This window comes from Aedes aegypti, chromosome 3, assembly GCF_002204515.2.
Source record: "Aedes aegypti strain LVP_AGWG chromosome 3, AaegL5.0 Primary Assembly, whole genome shotgun sequence".
NCBI classification, from domain to species: domain Eukaryota; kingdom Metazoa; phylum Arthropoda; class Insecta; order Diptera; family Culicidae; genus Aedes; species Aedes aegypti.
The window spans coordinates 379755937-379776792 of NC_035109.1; the positions used below are offsets into that span (position 1 = coordinate 379755937).

Here is a 20856-nt window from a genome sequence, read left to right on the forward strand (position 1 = left end):
AGCTGAAATCGAATTCAGGTTAACTTCTGCGTTCATGAGTCCTCTCATGGCGTAGTGGTTAACGCGCCCCAACTAGAGATCGGGGAGTCGTGAGTTCGATTCTCACTGAGAAGACGTGTAACTTTTTCGCAAATCTTCACATCAATTTGTCCATCTAATCCAATTGCAAATTATATGTAATGTTTAGCTTTTCGGTAGTTGTTAAACTTCCACTCGGCTGGTTGGCCGTAAACCACGATTCATAATTAAAACAAGTATTTATCGAGCAACGGACTCATGTTCCGTAACCGGTCGTTTGAGAACGTCGCGACCCATTGGAAGCCCACACAATAGAAACCTCAGCCAGCGCAGTTGCTGGCTAGTGTAGTGTGCTATTCCTATATCTAAAAAACAATGCGCTCTCGGGCTAGGCATTGGATATATATAGAAAGCGTTGTGTTTGGATGGGCATCTAATTCTTCCGAAAGAGGTGCACTTTGCGAAAGAGGACCACGTGATTATTGAGCTGAAATCGAATTCAGGTTAACTTCTGCGTTCATGAGTCCTCTCATGGCGTAGTGGTTAACGCGCCCCAACTAGAGATCGGGGAGTCGTGAGTTCGATTCTCACTGAGAAGACGTGTAACTTTTTCGCAAATCTTCACATCAATTTGTCCATCTAATCCAATTGCAAATTATATGTAATGTTTAGCTTTTCGGTAGTTGTTAAACTTCCACTCGGCTGGTTGGCCGTAAACCACGATTCATAATTAAAACAAGTATTTATCGAGCAACGGACTCATGTTCCGTAACCGGTCGTTTGAGAACGTCGCGACCCATTGGAAGCCCACACAATAGAAACCTCAGCCAGCGCAGTTGCTGGCTAGTGTAGTGTGCTATTCCTATATCTAAAAAACAATGCGCTCTCGGGCTAGGCATTGGATATATATAGAAAGCGTTGTGTTTGGATGGGCATCTAATTCTTCCGAAAGAGGTGCACTTTGCGAAAGAGGACCACGTGATTATTGAGCTGAAATCGAATTCAGGTTAACTTCTGCGTTCATGAGTCCTCTCATGGCGTAGTGGTTAACGCGCCCCAACTAGAGATCGGGGAGTCGTGAGTTCGATTCTCACTGAGAAGACGTGTAACTTTTTCGCAAATCTTCACATCAATTTGTCCATCTAATCCAATTGCAAATTATATGTAATGTTTAGCTTTTCGGTAGTTGTTAAACTTCCACTCGGCTGGTTGGCCGTAAACCACGATTCATAATTAAAACAAGTAGAGGTAATGTTTTAGGCATAGAGATTTGCTAATATCTTAAAAATAATGAAAAAATATATTAAAAACATTTTTGGGGATAGTTTAAAAATTATCCCTTACTTGTTACTTGTTTGCAAAATGTTTGCAAAATTGCTAAGATTTTCTTGGTTAATCGCGAGAAAAGTTCAAAGAGAAGTATGAGGTATGGGCTACTTATTTCACGAGTGACAAATTTATTAAAGAGCCTAAAGAAAACCATGAAAATAAGTAGATGAAAAAACCGAATTTAGTACTATACCATTTAATTCCACTAGAGTTTGTATCCTTTGACAGATACGCGTATTTCGACCTCAACTGTAAGGCCGTCTTCAGTGTCGTGTACTAGACTCGACTTGAAGAAAACCATCGTATGCACACATTATATATTAACACTAGGTATAACCATGAAAATGTTCGAAATTTTTTTTTTAAAGAATCTCTGGAGATTCCGGGATAATTTGTTGCAGAAATCCATAATGGAACATTTTAAGAAATTTTTGGAGGAAGAACTAAAAGTTTCTCGATGAAAAACTTCAAATAATCTCTAAAAAAATGACACGCAAGGAATTATAAAAAAAAAATTCTGAAGGAACTCGTAAAAGGTATTCTGATAGAAATTGCATTTATTAAATTATATGTTTATCCATTTATCCATTTTGAAATGCTTGTAGGAATACAATCATATTGTCTTGGAAGAATCCTTCGATAGTGTTGTAGATAAATTTCATGGAACATCACTGGAGAATTATGTGGATAAATATTTGATGATATATTTCAGTGAAGGTTTCAGACGAATTCCCGGTTGAATTCCTGATGAATTTTCAAGAATAGCCATGATCAGCTATTGCTTGACAAGCATACATGACAAATTTTATAGGAATTTAAATAGATTTTTTGTCATAAGGTGTATTGGAGAAATTCCTGGAGGATTCCTTGAAGAAATATCTTGAGGGATCTCTAAAGGGATCTCTGGTGGAATCCTTGGAGTAATTTCCAAAGTAATACCTGGAGCTATTGTAGGAATCCCTATAGATATTTTAGAGGAATTTTGCAAGGAATTCCTGAATGAAATTTTGTGAAATAATACCTGTACGAATTCTTGTAATGGTTAATTAAGGAATTGGTGACCATGACAGTTCAAAACAAAACAAAAATGTCATGGCTCGTTCATTATTCAAACCCGAATACAAAAAGACTGGAGCTCAGTGGTAACACGATTTTTTCGGTTTTCGGAGTTTTGCATTTTTGCTCCATGAATACAGCATAAAATTGAATTTGTTTATATGTATCGCAACGGAATTATTATGCTTTTGCTGTTAGATTCCAAATAATTGGAAATCTGTTTTTATAACTAATAAAGCTAAGAAGCAAACTCTGTTCCAGTAAGGTCGTAACGCCAGTAAAATAAGAACAAGAAGAGTAAGAGATACGGTAGCTCTAAATTTCAACAAGTGCTAACAAGGTAAAAACTCATTCCACTACTTAGAACCAAGATGGCCGCCAGATCGTTTCATTTAAATTAAAACTCTTATTTTTCACTCGACTTCAAGAAATCACTAACTATTGAAAACTTGGTTCTTTGTCGTACAAAAAATGATGTTTGCATTGATTGTGTTATACATCAAAATCGTAGAACATGATTAAGAAAATCGTTCATTTCATAGGGTTAATACTTTTGCTCACGTAGTCAGTTTTTTCTCATCTTTCTGATGGTGATCTCAGAACTCAAACGGGTTTTCTGACAAAATTCAAGAAGACGGCTAAATTTAAAATGGTCGCCAAATTTTTTTAGCTTCATATGAAAGCTACATCCTTCCTCTATACGATATATTTCCAGAGGAATGCATGGCGTAATCCTTGCATAAATTTGTGAGGAAATCCTAATTGACTTTCTGAATCAATTAGTGGAGGAATGCCTAGAATTCCTGGAAAAATGCTCAGACGAATTACTGAATTAATTTATAGAGGATTTTTGGAACATTCTCTTTGATAATTTTTGAAGGAATCTCCTTGATCAAATTTAAAGAGGAATCCCTAAAGTAAGTTCCCGAGGAGTACCTGAAGGAACTGATGGAAGAATCCCTGAAGCTTTTCCGGACGAAATCCCTGCAAAACTTCCTGGGGGAATTACTGGAATTTTCAGAGATATTTCTGATGAAATTGCTGAAGACACTCCTGATAGAACACCTGAAGTATACTATGAGGATTTTTTGGGGAGATTCTCGAAGGAATCCCTGGAAAACTCCTTGAAGAAAGCACTGGTGGAATTCTTGGAGGAATCAATCCTAGACGAATTTTTGAATGAATGTCTGAAGTCAACTTCTGGAGAATTTCTGAAAAAAACGCCGAAGGAATTTTTGGAAGAAATTCTGGAGGAATTTCTGTATTTTTTTTTTCTTAAGGAATCCCTGGAGAATTTCCTTAAAAAACTCATGGTGTGATTTGCTGAGGAATTCCTGGTTAAATTTTTGGAATAATTTATGAAGGAAGTATAATTTATGAAGGAATTCGTTTGGGAATTCTTGACGGAATTTCTAGAGACATTTCTTGAAGAGTTCATAAGGCCATCCTTGAAGGGATAACAGCATGGATCTCTGAAAGAATTTCTGCAGGAAACCCAGAAAGGAAATTGCAATTAAATTTCTGAACCTCTTCTTTTTCTTGGCATGACGTCCTCACTAGGACAAAGCCTGCTTCTTAGCTTAATGTTCTTATGAGCACTTTCACAGTTATAAACTGAGAGCTTTCTATGCCAAATTTCTGAAGATGTCTCTGATGATTACTTACACATTTAGAAAAAATCATTGATATTTACGTCATATGTGCCCGACATGTTGAAGCAAGTAAAATGACGAAAATCAGTCAAATTGGACGTAATTTTACAAAAATAACGTATTTTAAGTTCAAATACCATCAAATTTACGTCATTTCACTTTTAATTCAAGCATTTAGCATACCATGAAATGTACTTCCAAAGTAATATTGGTTTTTTCTTAGTTATTTTATACACACTAATCCCTGGTGGAATTTCTTAATAAATCGCTGAAAGAATTTCTGGAGCAATCAACATTTATGACAAAATATAAAAAAAGGATTTGACTCTCAAAATTTGAGCAAAATCAGAGCATTTTTGAAAAGCAATCTTTTCCGTATTTGTATTCAATTAAATTTCTCCATACAAACGTCAAGCTCGTTCAGCCCCCGTTAGAGTTGAAGGATTCCGCACAAATTTTCACAGCTGATTATGGGGTCCAAAAGAACAAATTTGGAGGGTATAACTCAAGACATTGTTGTTCAATTATTATGGGCCACTCTAACCTGGATATAAGAAATTAATGTTATGTTTGACATGATACTAATGAAGAAATTCAAACAAAATCATAGCCAAAGTTCTTATTAACCTTCCAGTCGTCGCGCGGTTAGCCATCGTCAAAGCCACTACGCTGCTGTTGTGGACAAAAAGCGAACTTTTTTCACTAGTGTTGTACAAAATACAACAGCGCGACGACTGAAGTGTTAAAAATCAAATCCCACCTCAGCCTCGGGCTGAATTTCCCCTTAATAAAGAGTCAATCAATCAATCAAATCCCACCTCACTCTAAAGCAAATTCAAACCCCTATCAACCAAGGTAACCAGTACATTGTTTGTCTGTTCGAAACGTTGAAGCACGGCTGATGTAATTCTAATGCATTTTCAAACACTCACTTACCTTTACACATCACTGACAGCACATAAAATAGAGCAATGTCTTTGTCCTCCCCCTTTCCAGAAACTGGACCGCACCAAACCGCGTGCGGATTAATAGACAGCGAAGAGCAACTTATAAGAAGGACTCCTCCTAGAAGGGGCATCTACCTCGCGTACGTACACGAACACCGGATAATTTGCAAGAAATTAGGGAAACGTGAAAGTTTGCAATCTTGCAGCGGCAAACGTAGCACGACGACAGCCCGGGACAACGACGACATCGAGGGATCTGTTTAATTAAATTTAGCAAATTAAATTTAATCAAACACAATGTGCACTCCTTGGACGTGGTGGCTGGAGGTGGTTGAGATTTCCAGATTGGGAAAGGGAATGTAAATTTAATCTGAAAGCTCCGACAACGCGACCGCACAGTGGCGTCGCATGGTCGCAGAAAACCTCAAAACCTTATGTTCTCTAAATCACTTTTTAACATTAGTTATAGTCTTCTGTACCATTGAGTGATTAATTCCAAAAAATTAAAATTGATCAGATAACGTTGGATTGTTCTAACAATGTATGTTGGAAAATTGAAGTTTATTGATTTTACAATCAAGCCTCCATGCCAAACACTGTCGAATGCTTTTTCTATGTCTAGAAGAGCAAGACCAGTAGAATAGCCTTCAGATTTGTTTGAACGAATCAAATTTGTTACACGTAAAAGTTGATTCGTGGTCGAATATCCATATCGAAATCCGGACTGTTCATTGGCAAAAATTGAATTTTCATTAATGTGCATTCCGTTCAAAACGACCTTTTCAAAAAGTTTACTGATGGAGGAAGCAAGCTGATTGGACAATGCTAAAAACTTCAGCAGGATTTTTGTCCGGTTTCAAAATTGGTCCGTCCTTTGTATGAGGGCGCGCCACTGCACAACGACGAAGACGACATCGACCGAAGAAAGCGATCTTTTATAGTGACATCGTTATTAAGCTTTCATTTTGATGAAGACAAGTCATCGGATAAGGGGGAGAAAAGAGAAATCCTTGAAGGAAAAGTGCCTTCGTTCGTAGTTCATGCTAATTTATGGTAATCGCTGATTAAATTAGATAATTGATGTCATCTTTTTTAGAAACAATATTCCTTACAAATTTATTCACTGATTGCAGGGAAACAGGGCACGAAGGGTCAACAGTTGAACCAGAGCCAACGCAATCAGAACCACGGGTTGTCCAAGCTGGGCCAGGATGGTGCTGCTCCGATTGCAGGGCGTCCTTCCAGCGGCGGATTCACACACGCAAACCTCAATCTCGCGACCGCTTCGATCCTCGGTATAGCACGTAGAAGTCGTTGACGATTCGTTGTCCACGTTCATCTTGGCGCACATGTACGTGATGTTTTCAACTGTGGATGAAATGGAATTCAGTAGTGAGATTGATTGCTACAGGGATTGCGTCAGCAAGGCGACATTTAAACTTGTCCCTCCCGTGAAAAATATAAAATATGGAATATTTGCCACACATTGTGATGTAAATGATCATTTTAGAGCGTTTCCCAGATATCTTGCACTACCTTTGAATAAATGCCTTATTTTTGGAGGAGCTTCATGTTATACATTTCTTGACATTCCAAATGGTAAACATGTCAAATATGGTTCGAAATATCTTCAAAACAAAACTATGGTATATTCTTTCGCATTAGACCGGTTGAGAAAGATATGCTCATGATTTAGTACAGAAACTGCAATTTATATAGAACAACCTTCACGAAATTTGAAAAAAAAAATCAAGAGGGTCAATTTCAGCTGACATCTCTAGGTCACATGCTGTGAAAAATCGAAATATACACTGATCGATCTGGAACTTTGGGGAATTGTTATACAACACTAAAGAAATCAAGAAAAGATATTCGAGAAGGAATTTGCAAACTTCATTTTTTTTACTTTTGCCAGCTTTGGGCCACTGTGCACTATGTCGTTTATAACTTATTTTTGAATTGAGATAGAAATACTAAAAAGAAACTTTTACCCCTACTTTTTAATGGTCCCGGCAAACTTCGTCTTGTCATCAAGTGGGTTGTTAAAAAACCTCTTTTTTCTTATTCCGATTATTTTGGGACTTACCTGAACTTTTCTTTATAAAATACGTCGGAGTATTGGACGAACGAATCAGTGAAAGAATTATGCGGATTAGTTGACTCGTTTTCAAGCCAACGCGTGACATACAAACATCATTCCATTTTTATTCAGAACTAGTGGTCCCGGCTGTAGCGCAACCAGGATTTGGCTCTGGGGGGGGGGGTTTGTAAACTCCAAATTAATGCTATTTGTGAAGGTATTTTTAGTAGAAAAAATCGACTTGAAGAATGTAACTATTTTAACAACATTCACTATTTTAACACGCATAGTACAAATTGATTAAACAAGAATAAAATACTTTGACGTGACTGTAAGGACTGCTCATTTTATAAAGTGGACACCTTGTTTATGCTATATCTTTTTTATTTATTTAAAATCGTAATCTGTTTTCTGCTAAAAATCCTTCGTTTTTCAGGGCATTTTATTAGAGTTACGAAAATAACATATTTGTAAACTTTTGATATAATATACAATTTTATGTTGTCTTTTGAATGCCGTCAAAAGATATTTTTCTGATTGCCCCAATCACAGATAATCACAATCAAAGTAGGCATGTGAGAAAAACGACAATAACTCCCTAACGGAAGGAGATAGCGAATTTCTTCAGTCATCAAATTACGCATTTTTCAACACCTCTAAAAGTGATTCATAGACTACTTTGATGAGGTCTTCTTCTTCTTCTTCTTTCTGGCGTTACGTCCCCACTGGGACAGAGCCTGCTTCTCAGCTTAGTGTTCTTATGAGCACTTCCACAGTTATTAACTGAGAGCTTACTATGCCATGACCAATTTTTGCATGCGTGTATCGTGTGGCAGGTACGAAGATACTCTATGCCCTGGGAAGTCGAGAAAATTTCCAACCCGAAAAGATCCTCGACCGGTGGGATTCGAACCCACGACCCTCAGCTTGGTCTTGCTGAATAGCTGCGCGTTTACCGCTACGGCTATCTGGGCCCCTAATGAGGCCCCTGATGAGGTATTTGAAATGAAAACGCTAGAGCCTGAAAACAAATTTTGTTTGGACCTCCCTATGTCACCGTAAGAATAAAGCTCTAAATCGGTCAATTTAAGAGATAGAAAAAAAAAACTTTTTTTCGGCAATGTTGCTTGAAATTGAATGGTCTACAACTTGCTGAAGGATGTATAATATAATTTCTACAAATAAGAAAGATAGTTACGCAATTTCTATGAAAACATGGACAACCCTAATTTTCAATAACACCAAACAAAGGGCCTTACTAATACAAACAACTTTGTGGAAGACCGTTTTCGTCTAATGTTTCATTCTAAAGCTCAAAATGCATCTTTCCGCGTAAAACTGATTCCTGGACCACTGTGCAGTGTTTTTTAACCTTTGGGCGCAGTTTCGAATCAAAAGATTGACAAAATTTAGAGTTTCGCCCTTTTTGAGGCACAACCATCAGATGCATAAATTTTAAATAGATGAAAGGTATTCTAATATCGTAAATCTTGAAAACGACGAACTACTTTTGCATACCGCAAAATATGTTCATAATCCGCTCTTTTTCTATAGGCTCAAGCACTATAAGACATTACGAAGCCAGTTTTTAATTATTATGAATCATGATATATTTTTTATAGCATAATAATCTGGATAAGTAAAAGAACTTAAGCACTGACATTTAACATATTTAAAACTTCACTTTACCTAACTTAACACTTGAGAAATATGAGCTTACGAGTGTGTGCTGCTATCCATGCTTTGATGATTTTTTTTATCAATCTTTTGTATCAAATCTAACTCTGTTGAACGGCACAATTTTAGATGTAATTTCAATATAACTTCGGTGTAAGGCGATGGAAAATTTTGAATGAGCTTAATTTTCATACCTTATTAGTTTAGCTTACACAAGACGTTTCTAGTTTTGCATAGATCATAACTAGAAATTGGAATAATCGAGATACAACAGACGGATTTCACGCCAACTCGACACGCGATTGGCAGCTCTCTTTTAGAATTCAATGAAACTTTCTGGGTATGAAGACTATGTGAAACTAAGATACTTTGCATATTTTGTTTTTTTTTAAATCTATCTAGACTAACATTTGGAAAGAGTCAAACTTTTTTTATTTTTTTTTTTAAACCCATATAACGAAACTGGAACGATAACTGGAAGGTTAATGAAAATGAGCTTAAATCCATATACAACCTTCTGCAACTATGTTCATTAGAGTATCCACTAGTAAATTTCTCAATCTGAGTTCATTTGAATGCGATTGATAAGTAAACGGAACCAAACAGTGACATAGGGTCAATTTTCAATATATTTGAAACGAATATTCCGTACAAACTTTGAATCGAATGCGCCAGCTGGGGGAGCAACCAAATGAGTTGAAATTTTGAGAGAGCTTTTTTCATACCCTAAGGCATATATCTAGGGGGTGCCCCGTTGAGTTTTACAACTTTTTTGTTTAAGGGCCAGTCTAATGTATAAGCTTCCATTTCAATTGGTCACCCTGACAAGTTAAGAAACACCAGCCCTTTATAACCGAAAAAGACAAGAGAAAAATCATCGTACACTTTAGGTTATACATTTTTTCTGAACTATTGAACTCTCTAATTCTTTGTGTGTTAGTTTATGTTAAAGTTGAAAATCTTCTTCGATTTGTTTATAACTATACAATTTTTTAGATGAATTTTAAAATAAAGATCTGCAAGTAAATTTATAACGATAAATTCAAAACGGTTGTTGTATTCCATAGATTGAGCAAGTGGCTCGGTAGCTTAGTTGGTAAAGCGCTCGTCTAGCATACAAGAGTCCTGGGTTCAAATCCCAGCCGAGCACGTGGATTTTTTTTTTCATAATTTCACCCATAATTTGTCCATCTTTACCACGCGTAATTAGTTAATTAATATAATTTACATAATTTAACTGGCTTCGTAATGCTTTAAAGCACTTGAACCTATGAAGAACAAATAAATTGTGAGAAACAATTATGACATGTAATTGAAGCTTATCATTGACAACATGTGAACAACATCGTTTTTCTTCGCGTTTGACGTTTCACACTATCGCTATCTGCAGGTTGCATGAAACGGTATTTTGGCAACATGTTCACCATATTAAGTTAACTGGGCGATGAATTTAAAAAAAAATGCTTTAAGTGTTGTGTCTGTTTATCTGTGGTACTAGAATACCTTTTGAATCTATTTAAAATTAATGCGTATAATGGTTACGCTTCGTTTTGAAAATCACTTTTGTTTTAAATACTCAGTCTAGGGAATACAAACAACTAGACAACTAGCATTGCACTTTTTTATGGTATAATCCTTCTGATAATCACGGTACACTGTCTAAATATCACTGATTCATATCGTTTTTTAGGTCTCATTAAGAAAATAGCAAAAAAAACTTATTTATCCGCCAGTGACTCTGAGAGGAATCCGCTAAAGGTCCAAACGCAATGATAGCGGAACGCCAACGGAAAACTTAACCGGTTCGCCAGCATGAATCACATCTCGACTGACCCGTAAACGAATGCAATTGAACCAACACCAAGTCAACAAGCATGTTGTAGTTTATGCTGGCGAACCGGTTCCGCATTCCGTTGCGCTATCATTGCGTTTGGGCCTTAAGTATTGTCTTAGAAATTTCTTCTTTAAGAAAAGTTTCTGAGAGCTGTTTTATTCAGCTATTGATTGTTTAATAATTGCCTTAGTAAAAATAAAACTATTATTCAAGCCTTATTCGCGCAGAAAGGGAGAATGTATTCAATAATAAACCATTTGATTAACGTAATATAGTACATCTTTATTCAATGACCTTACCTCGGCTGAACATTAATAACATTATAAATAGACTCTACAATGTGTATTCGACAATTAAAACACCAGTTGTCCATCGAACATTTTGAAATGCTTGATCATCGTTTGTCTAACAAGGGTTTATAACGAGTACTAATTAAATTGTGGAAGAAAAGTTGAACAAGTCCTAATTATATATGATCAGAGATACAGTGGTAATTCAACAACATGTTTTGATAACGTGATTATTCATCTGTTACTAAACTGTAATCGTGGGCTTCGTGGCCGTGCGGTTAGCAGCGTCAGTCGTTTAGGCGTATTGTGTCACGGGGTGTGGGTTCGATTCCCACTCCGGTCGGTGAAAACTTTTCATCAAACGAAAAATTCATCCCTGAGCTACTGGGTGTTATGTATTGTCCGTTGCCTAATGTTAGTGATTGTTCAGTCTGTGCAACCTTTGGCTGAAGACGGTGTAAATTGTCTTATTTGTCTTTATATTAAAGCTGATAGCTTGAATAAGTCTTGCGTTTGAGACCTTTTTAAAACCAATGTTCAACAATGATGTTAACATATACCGCAGACAAGCAAAATACTTAGACAATGTTTAAACAACATATGTACGATAATTTGTTCGAGTATCTTATTATATCTTTGAATACTGCTCTTTATATAATGTTCTATAAAACCTTGGTTAGAGCAGTAGAGAAGCATGTGCCTGTAAATAGGAAGGTCCTGAGTTCGAGACTCGACATCCCAACAATGTTTGATGAATTGAAATTTAATAATGAAGTGCCAAATTCCTGGGCATCCAGATATGAGTATTTGATGAAGTGCGCAAATAACTACCAATGTTTTTGCTCTTTTCATTATAAAACAATTGTTGAAGAAACATCGAACAAACATTTTTTGTAAGTTTATACAATTAATTCTATAAATAAATATGATGTCTAATTCAGTTTAACAAAACACTTAAACAGACTTATTAATGGCATCTACAACTTTTCTTCGACAATTTAGAAATAACATGTCATGAAATCCTGTCAAACAAACGCCTAATAAGCATCTCTGGATGTTTGGTTTATACCTGGTGGATTAAATGTTGAATAAACATTATAAAGTCTACTTATAATGTTACTACTGTTTAACAGCCAAGATAAGGTCATTGAATAAGCATGTACTAAAATACGTTAATAAAATGGTTAATAAATTCTGAGAAACTTTTTTTAAAGCAAAAATTATTTCTTGGGTATTTTCAACATAATATTATAGCACCATATATAATTGTTTGACTTAACTGAGCATTTACATCATGATTTAGGCCTAACATGATTGTAAATCACACAACACATGAAAATGATATTTAATTTGGTACGAGATCTTGTAGAGCGTCCTGCGATTCGCGGGACATATCTCGTTGCTTTATTTTAATGAAGAATGACCATCTTTCCACTTTGCCTTTTTCAAGCTTGCCAAGTCCTTCATAGCCTTACTCGTAAGAGATTAAACCTACCCTAAGTTTGTCCTGATGAGTGGGTGATTAGTAGATTTATCACATCGCTTTTAGACAACGCGATTCATCATTGGATAATGGAGGTCGTATGGATTACGTATTAAGTTGATTTAGATTACTAAAGCTCTAAGATGGTATTGCTCATTGTGTGTAATACAGCTAATACCCAGATGCTAAAGTATGATTCGTGTAATACACCATGCTCAAATCAACACTCCATTAACGAAAACCCTCCCTGCTGATAGGTAGGTTATTTACAGTACGCAACATCCCGCCAAGTCTTACTTGCACCGTTGTATCGATAGGTGAACCTCGCGCACACCTCGCCTCTCACTAACCGACACGCAATTTGCGCCGGCTTGTCTTTGTACTCGTTCCACATGTACTCCGTATCGGGCACGTTGCTATTATCTGCAAGGATGTACGTGAAAAAAAACATGAGTCCATCATCCAATCATAGGCAAACAGACGTATCACTGATTAAATTTTCATGGACCACTTATTTAACGATCATTTCAAATTCACTTTGTTATAAACCTCACAACCAGAGCATGCACATCACTTTTCTTTGTGCATGGTTGATGTTTCACACTAGCGCCATCTGGTGCTTTTGTTGCACAAAACAGTATTTCGTGCAACGTGTTCACCAGATGAAGATATGAGAAAAAATGTAAGTGTTACGTCTGTTTGTCTGTGATCCAACTATGATCCCTGCGAACACACTCACTCGTGACCACCAGCGGATGAAAGCACGGAATCCCGTTGGCCTTTTTCAGTAGGCTTTCGCACGTCACGTTCTTGTACTGACTGTCCTTGTTGTACTTTGGCCCCAGCCAGGTGAACCGAAAGCAGTACGGATAGTTTTTGTATTCCTCCGCCGGGGAAAGTGTCGTCACCAGAGGGTCATCTTCATCATCGGTCGCTGCACATTTTCGGAAAGCAAAACCAGAATCATGACCGAGTCTTCATTTGAACATGTTCAACATCCTACATGTTCTTCACATCCAAGAACAAATAAGTTTTGGCGAATTCTAGACTAACATTTGAAAACACTCTATCTAACGAAAGTTGCGAACAGAGGTAATCAATGTTAAAGTTTGAGTTTTGTTTACATTTGCGACAAACGGTGTTTTCAAATGTTCGTCTAGATTTCTGTAATTTCCCGGAACCGAATTTCACACGCCTGAAAGTCCCAGAAATCACTCAAACACCAATTTCACCCATTCAAAAACAATTTTTCCCACAATTGAATTACCCCCATCGGCAGCGATCACACAACAGCAATAAATCATCCCCAACAGTAGCAGATAATTCGATTTCATTATTTCGGGTGCCTTATCTTTCCGCGGGTGTATTCACTTTCGTATACCGGAAACGGGACGGATTCCCCAAAAGGCCCATAAATCACGGCCGCCGTGCGCGCGTTGTCACTTTATGACAAAGAAAATGCCAGCAAACGACTAATCAATTGCCAGGCCGCAAGACGGTTCCCTTTCTCAGGTCGCTCACTTGAAGCAATTGTAGACAACAGCAGATTTCAATAAATTGTCACGCTTATCTTATCTTTCGGTCATCATCGATAGATAGCAGCCAGGTGCGGAGAGGTTCGTCCCGTCCCCCCGAAAAGTGAAGCACTTCAAATGGCTTCAAACACCCTTCAGAAGGCCTATCTATCGCGTCTTGAGTTGAATGTTATCTGTGGAAAACAGGTGGCTGATTCACTTCGTCATATGGAGAAAGAACATTCTTTGGAATTCGAAATGGAAATGTTTCCTACAGTCGGAAGATAATCATTTCAATGGATGGAGCTTTCGTGCTGTTAGGATAAATAGAGCTTTTCCCATGATAGCGAACATCGAGCTTTACAGCCGGAAATGCAACTATAGGAGAAGATAGCCAACAGTGTCGTGTGGCAACGGAATCATCGCTTTCAAAATACTTCCGTTTTGAGCCTAAAATTTCTTATTTCTTTTGCAACAAGTGAGGATGTTTCATTGACATTTTATATTAAACTGCAAATGTTGTATAATTTATATTTTTGAAACAGTACTGACATCTATCACTCGTTACTGTATACTATATTTTGTTTTCTAGAAATTTTAGGCGTGTTTAAAAAAAGTTTCAAGTGTTTTTTTTTTCTTATTTAGCTGATATGGGGTAACAACATTTATCACCCATGTAAACATTGTTCGGCAATGTTGAAAATATCGTTACTTATTAAAGCCGAATTTTAAGGTCGAAACAAAGACAAAATAAATATCTTCATGTTCCTTGCAGTTGCCTAAAATGTTATGGCACATAAGGCAATAGAACAAAATCTAGAATTCCGTGAAAAGTGTACTGCGATCTGTCAAACTTGGGTACCTTTTGCAGTACTAAGGCACCAAATGCAGTACTTAGAAGTAGGGAGACTTACGGCTTCGGCACCATTCGACTATTATCGGCAACCTAATTTCAAACGTCAAGTACACAGTATTTTTCTATCAAAACACATCAGTGGAAACATATAGATGATTCTTTGTTCTGCCCGCTTCCCGCTGGCGAGATTTCCGAGACTAAACAAACGATATCGCCGGAGATGTCATCAATTCAAATGAGCACGCCTCAAAATGCGACTGATTTGGAGCTGCCGAAGAGATTCACCAGCAGTTGTTATGGGAAAGTTGCCGAAGAGAATGAGGCTGCCGACAATAGTCACACTGACAAGGGATGTTCGCAGAGTTGTTAAAACGTTTCCAAAAGCATTTTGCCAAGTCTGTCGGTGTGAATCGATAGAGGATTGAGCAACGCATAAATGTAAATAGACAAACACGGAATTTGTCTGCTGATGTCCTAGAAAATTACAAAAGAAGCACGGCATCGGCTTAAGCTACCGAGAATACGTAAGTTCCCCTAGTACCCATCTGAACAGATCTGAACCCTACTAGGATGCAGGGTCACTTGGGCACTTCCATGATTCACTTTGGCATGGGGGGTTTTCTCGGCCGGATTGTCTGAAACTTTTCAATAAGAAGCACTTTAGTACGACGCATATTGTGACCAAATATGAGCTCTATAGCTTTCAAAAAACCCCACTGCCGAAGTGAATCAAAAGTGTCAAGAATGGGATCCGGCTCCCTACAATGTTTCCATTCGTCTCTGGCCAAAATTTTACAAGTAATTAAATATATTTAGGAATTTCCTCCTAGGATTCCATCAATAGTTCCTACAGGAATTTTATCAAGGCCTTTAGTTTTCATTAGAGTTCGCCTTGGGATATCATCAGGAGTTCCTCCAGGAATTCCATCAAGAGTTCCTTCAGAGATTTCACATAGAAGCCCTCCAATGATTCTATCAGAAGTTCCTCCGGAGATTAGATCAGGAGAAGTTTCTGTAGAGATTACATCAGAAGTTTCTCCAGAGATTTCACCTGGAATTCCTCCAGAGCTTATATCGGGAGTTCCACAAGGATTTTTTTTTTTATTTTAAGCATTCCATCGGGAATTCCTCAAGGAATCTTATCATTAATTTCTTCAGAAATTTTAACAGGAATTTCTATAGAGATTCATCTAGGAGTTCCTCTAGAGATTAGAACAGAAGTTTTTTCAGAGATTCCACATAGAACACCCCCAGAGATTTCATCAGAAGTTCCATTAAGGCTAAGTAGCCCGTCATTCGTTTTGGCAACAATGATGACTTTTCAGCTTGCATTTTAAAGTGATAAAACTCAGTCTTGATAGTTTATATTGACTTGAAAAAGTATCACTGTACGCGCTAACATGCATAAAGTATGCTGATACTTCTTCAGCTGTGTCAGTGCAACCCCAACTGATTTCTTTGATTCAAAATCGTGAGATGAATTACCAACAATCATCAACGACGCATACAAATTTCAATGATGGCCTACTTCGCCTTAAGGATCCCGTTAGGAGTTCCTTCAGAGATTCCACTAGAAGTTCCTAAAAGGATTACTTTCATAAGTAAGGGGTTTCATAAAAAGACCTTCTGGGGATTATTTCAGGAGTTGCTCCGGGGTTTTCATTAAAAGTTTGTTCAAAGATTCTAACTGGAATTCCTACAGGAGTTTTCTATTTAATTCTATCAAGAGTTTCTCTAGGGATTCCATCAGAAATTCCTCCAGGGATTACATCAGAAGTTTTTTCCAAGGATTCCTTCAGAAGTTTCTTCTAGGTATTTCATCTAGCGTCTTTCAATAGATTTCATCAGGAGTTTCTGCATAAATTCCATCAGAAAATCTTCCGTGCATTTCTTTCGTTATACTTCAATTATTTCATTATAAAATCCTCCTGGGACTCCATCATTAACACATTCTGGGATTCCTTCAGGGTTTATACTATCAGGAATTCTTCCAGAGGATCGTTTAGGACTTCAGTGTTATTTTGGGTTCCATCAGACTATAAACCACGAATTCCTCCAGGAATTTATAAAGGGATTCTTCCAGGGGTTTCTCTAGTCTTCAGAATAATTCAAAGGATGCCTCCCGAAATTCCTCAAGCCATTTATCTCGGTATTGTTTAGGGAATTCCTACCGGAAAAACTCCAAAGATCTTCAAGGGTTATCAGGAATTCCTCCAGAGATTTTACCAGACTTTTTTTCTAAGTATTTTGTCACTGGAATTACTCAAGAGATTCCTTCCGGAATTTCTCGCGGAATATCTTCAGGGGTTCTTGGGGGTTTTCAGCAGTCTTCACGGTGTGACATGAACCCAACGCGAACGTATGTTTTTGCACTCATTTGAACATTGCATCCAATGCTTATGCTGTACAAGGAAACTTGTACACGAACTTGAACACGAGCGCAATGTACAAGTTTGCGCACAGGTTTGTACCCATGTACAAACCCGAGTACGAAACGCGAGTACGAACCCGTGTACAAATCCTGAGTACAAACGCATGTGCAATGTTCACCAGTTGATGCTTCGGTTTGCGTTCCGTTCTGTTTAATTTGAGATTTTCGGCATCCTTTGGAGACTGAATACATGTGAGTTAGCTTATGAAAGCTGATTCGCTTTTTATTTCTGCTTTAACTGCCAACATACGTATCATTATTTTAGTATATTAAAAGCATTATTCTTCTTCACATTACGTCCTCACTGGGACAGAGCCTGCTTCTTAGCTTGTAGTTGTGTTCAATGAGCACTTCCACAATTATTAACTGAGAGCTTTCATTGCCTTTGTTGCCATTTTCGCATTCGTATATCGTGTGGTAGGTATTATCAGAGCTTTAGCGTGGTCTCATGGCGCCCTTGGCGAACCAAAATTTGAGCGCCCCTTGTTTGAAGCTCAAGGTTTTTTTTCTCAATATATTAAAAATGCATTATATTAACTATAACACTCGAAATTCTAGCGCGACTTCTGTACAAATGGTTCAACAAAATCCTCAAAGGTTATGGTAATGCTGTTTATTAATACTTTGAATACATAAATTGAAGTATTGGATACAATTCTGTAAAAAGTCATACACAATATATCAAATTTTATTCTTGGGAGGTCTGTCTGATAGTCAGTAGGTTATTAGATTTTCTAATACATTTCCTGTTTTGGCTAGACATGAATCTGCAGAAACCAGAGGGATCTATTAAAATATCAGTTTAGTTTATAATCCTGATAAAATGCTTGTACACAATTACTGACCCATTTATTTTTGCTTAGGTTTCTCAAGCTCTTGTTGTTTTTGCATAAATTCCTTCAACATAATTTATAACCCATTGCTGACCCATTTATTTTTGCTTAGGTTTCTCAAGCTCTTGTTGTTTTTGCATAAATTCCATCAACATAATTTATAACCCATTGCTGACCAAAAAATGCGACAAAAATAAAAAGCAGAAAATTTTAAGAACATTTTCAGAGGGATAGTAATTTTTGCTAAAATATCTCCTTATATATCTATAAAAATGTCAGCATGAGATTATTTGGCAAATTCTATCATTATTTATTAAAAGAATTCTTAGAATGTTATTGAAATTTCGTTTTCGTTTTTTTAGTTCAATCGAACTCATATTATTGAGTGAGAACATTCATTTCAATTCATGTTGAAAATTTTGCTCATGTTACGAGTAATACTTAGTACTATGGCTTCTCATACCTGTCCTCATTTCAATATCAAATAGTTCTCTAATAACCTGGATCAGAATGTTGTGAGAATTGTTCTGAAGATTCGATCTGATTTCTTAGATAAGATTCTATGGAAATTCGACCCAGAGTCACGTGAGAACATTCTCCAGAACTGACAAGGAATCCTACTTAAAATTTTGTCAAAAACTGTTCTGACAAAATCTCACATATAACTATGTGGAAATTGACCAACCAAGATTTTGTAATGGACTTTATATCCTGGTTATGTGAGAATATGGGTAATAATTATGTGGAATCCTACTATTCTAATGTCAATCAGCTCAGAATCAAAATTTGGCAGAAATCTATCTCAATAGTAGTTTTAAAGGCTGAAGAAATAGTAGATTGACTGACCAAACTTTTTTATTTTAAGCTTTCTGCATTATTACATACAAATTAAATTAAAATTTTACTATTGTTCGTGGCTTCCTCCGAAAGATTTGTGCCTTTAAAGTTTTGATTGATTTGTCTTCCTAACTGTTTCACCTTAACTTTGAATTGATGAGCCCTTATCTAACCACTCGTTTGGTTGATATTTTATAGAAACTGATTTTTTTGTATCTTTATCTCCAATTCATTACTTGAATTAGATTCTAATACATTGAATTAGATTTTTTTAATAAGTCTGAGATTTGCCACAGGAGTTTTAAAATAATTAATTTTTAATCATTTTCTAACATGTCTCAAATATATTTTATTGAAAGCAATTTAGTAACTTTTCCTCAAATTTTCACTTTTTACCTAATTTTTTTCTGGTGTTACATCCTAACTGGACAGAGCCTACTTTTCAGCTAAATGGTGGATGTATGGTAACTTGTTCTTTGTGAGAGGAGTGCTTTATTGAAATTAGCAACCAATAGAGGTGAAAAACACTTGGAAGCAATGTCGAATAAGTCTGCACTGGAATATTTTAACAGAGACTAGTTTCATTTCTACTTGTTAAAAAAATACTTTACTATTCGCTAGAACTTGAGTCACCACAATGTGAATATCCACAACGCCACACAAAAGCTTTGTCTTACGTCACGTTTCAATAAAACTAAACTAAACTAAGTGGTGTTCTTATGAGCACTTCCACAGTTTTAAGCTTTGCTTGCAGATTGACCATTTTTGCATTTGGATTGGATATCGTGTGGCAAACATCAATATACAATATGCCCAGGAGATTGAACTAACAACCCTCATTATATGACTATCTATGCCCCAAAATTTTCATTGTAATGTTTAGGGTTTTTTTTAACTGTCTCTATGAGAGACGCCCTTATTAAATATGTTTCTTCTAAAATTTTACCAAGCTTGTCACGCATTTTGGCGCCCCCTTAAGGCTGGCGCCCTTGGCGGGTGCCAACCTGGCCAATAGCACGCTACGGCACTGGGTATTATGGTACATATATGCTCAGGGAAGGCAAGGAAATTTCTATTACAAAAAGATCCTGCGCCGACCGAAATCGAACCAAGACACCTTCAGCATGGCTTCGCTATGTAGCCCTAGACTCTAACCACTTGGCTAAGCATTCTTTTTGTTAAATATCAAACCATTTCTTGTAAGAAATAAGTAAGTCGTAAGTTCGACAAATGAAAATGGGACTTATTACACAAATATGCGGGATTAAAAGTACAATAAGAAAAATACTAGAGTTTGTATAATGTTTGTGTCTGACTGAGGACACAAACATTCTAAAGCCCCGTCCCATTAATGAAAATAAACCTGAACATTTACCACCTCATTTTTATCATGAAAAATGGAAGAAAGCTCTATTTTCAACATGAAAAATGAAAGAAAGAAATAGGAGACAGATTTTTCAAACTTTTCTCTTATTCAATCCACCCCGACTGCACCATTTACGAATTTGTGCGAATTGCATAATGCTTATGCTAATGCTAATAGACCACAAGAAGGGCAGAGGGATTAGAAAAATCCTGCCACTATGCAGGATCATGTGAGGAGCCAACCGCAAAGGGGTGCGAGTAACAAATTGATCGATTTTGAGTTAAGAACACTAATTTTTTTTACTTTCTTCAATCTCTTCAACTATATTTTTTCAATAGCGAAAATAGCATTATTTGTTGAAGATTGGCTTGTTTTTTTTTTTACCTCGTATACAATTTGTATAGAATGAAAAACTGCTCAAAAATTGTTTTCTTAGTCGATTTTCTCAAAGGTTTCCGTCCCTTATCACTCCTTTGTTTCTAACCTCCTCTCTTGTCGACCATTACATATCTTGTTTAATATTCTGAAAGTAAGATCTAATTACTTTTAACTAAATAATTTAACCCTCGATGTTTAATACTCAGAATAAAACAATTTACTAGCATAATATAGAAAGGAAATCAAACAATAATAGTATAGTCATCTCACAAGCA

The 20856-nt window shown here is 36.6% G+C and overlaps 1 protein-coding gene across 1 annotated transcript; it reads right to left on the reverse strand.

Moving 5' to 3' along the window:
- Positions 1-6032: 6032 nt before the first annotated feature.
- Positions 6033-13896, reverse strand: LOC5567472. The gene is made up of 4 exons (XM_001657427.2): positions 13634-13896; positions 13106-13300; positions 12664-12789; positions 6033-6370 (listed from the first exon to the last, which is right to left on the reverse strand). The coding sequence occupies exons 1-4, from the start codon at positions 13698-13700 to the stop codon at positions 6123-6125; spliced, it is 636 nt and encodes a 211-aa protein (XP_001657477.1). The 5' UTR covers positions 13701-13896; the 3' UTR covers positions 6033-6122.
- Between the last annotated feature and the right edge of the window lie 6960 nt (positions 13897-20856).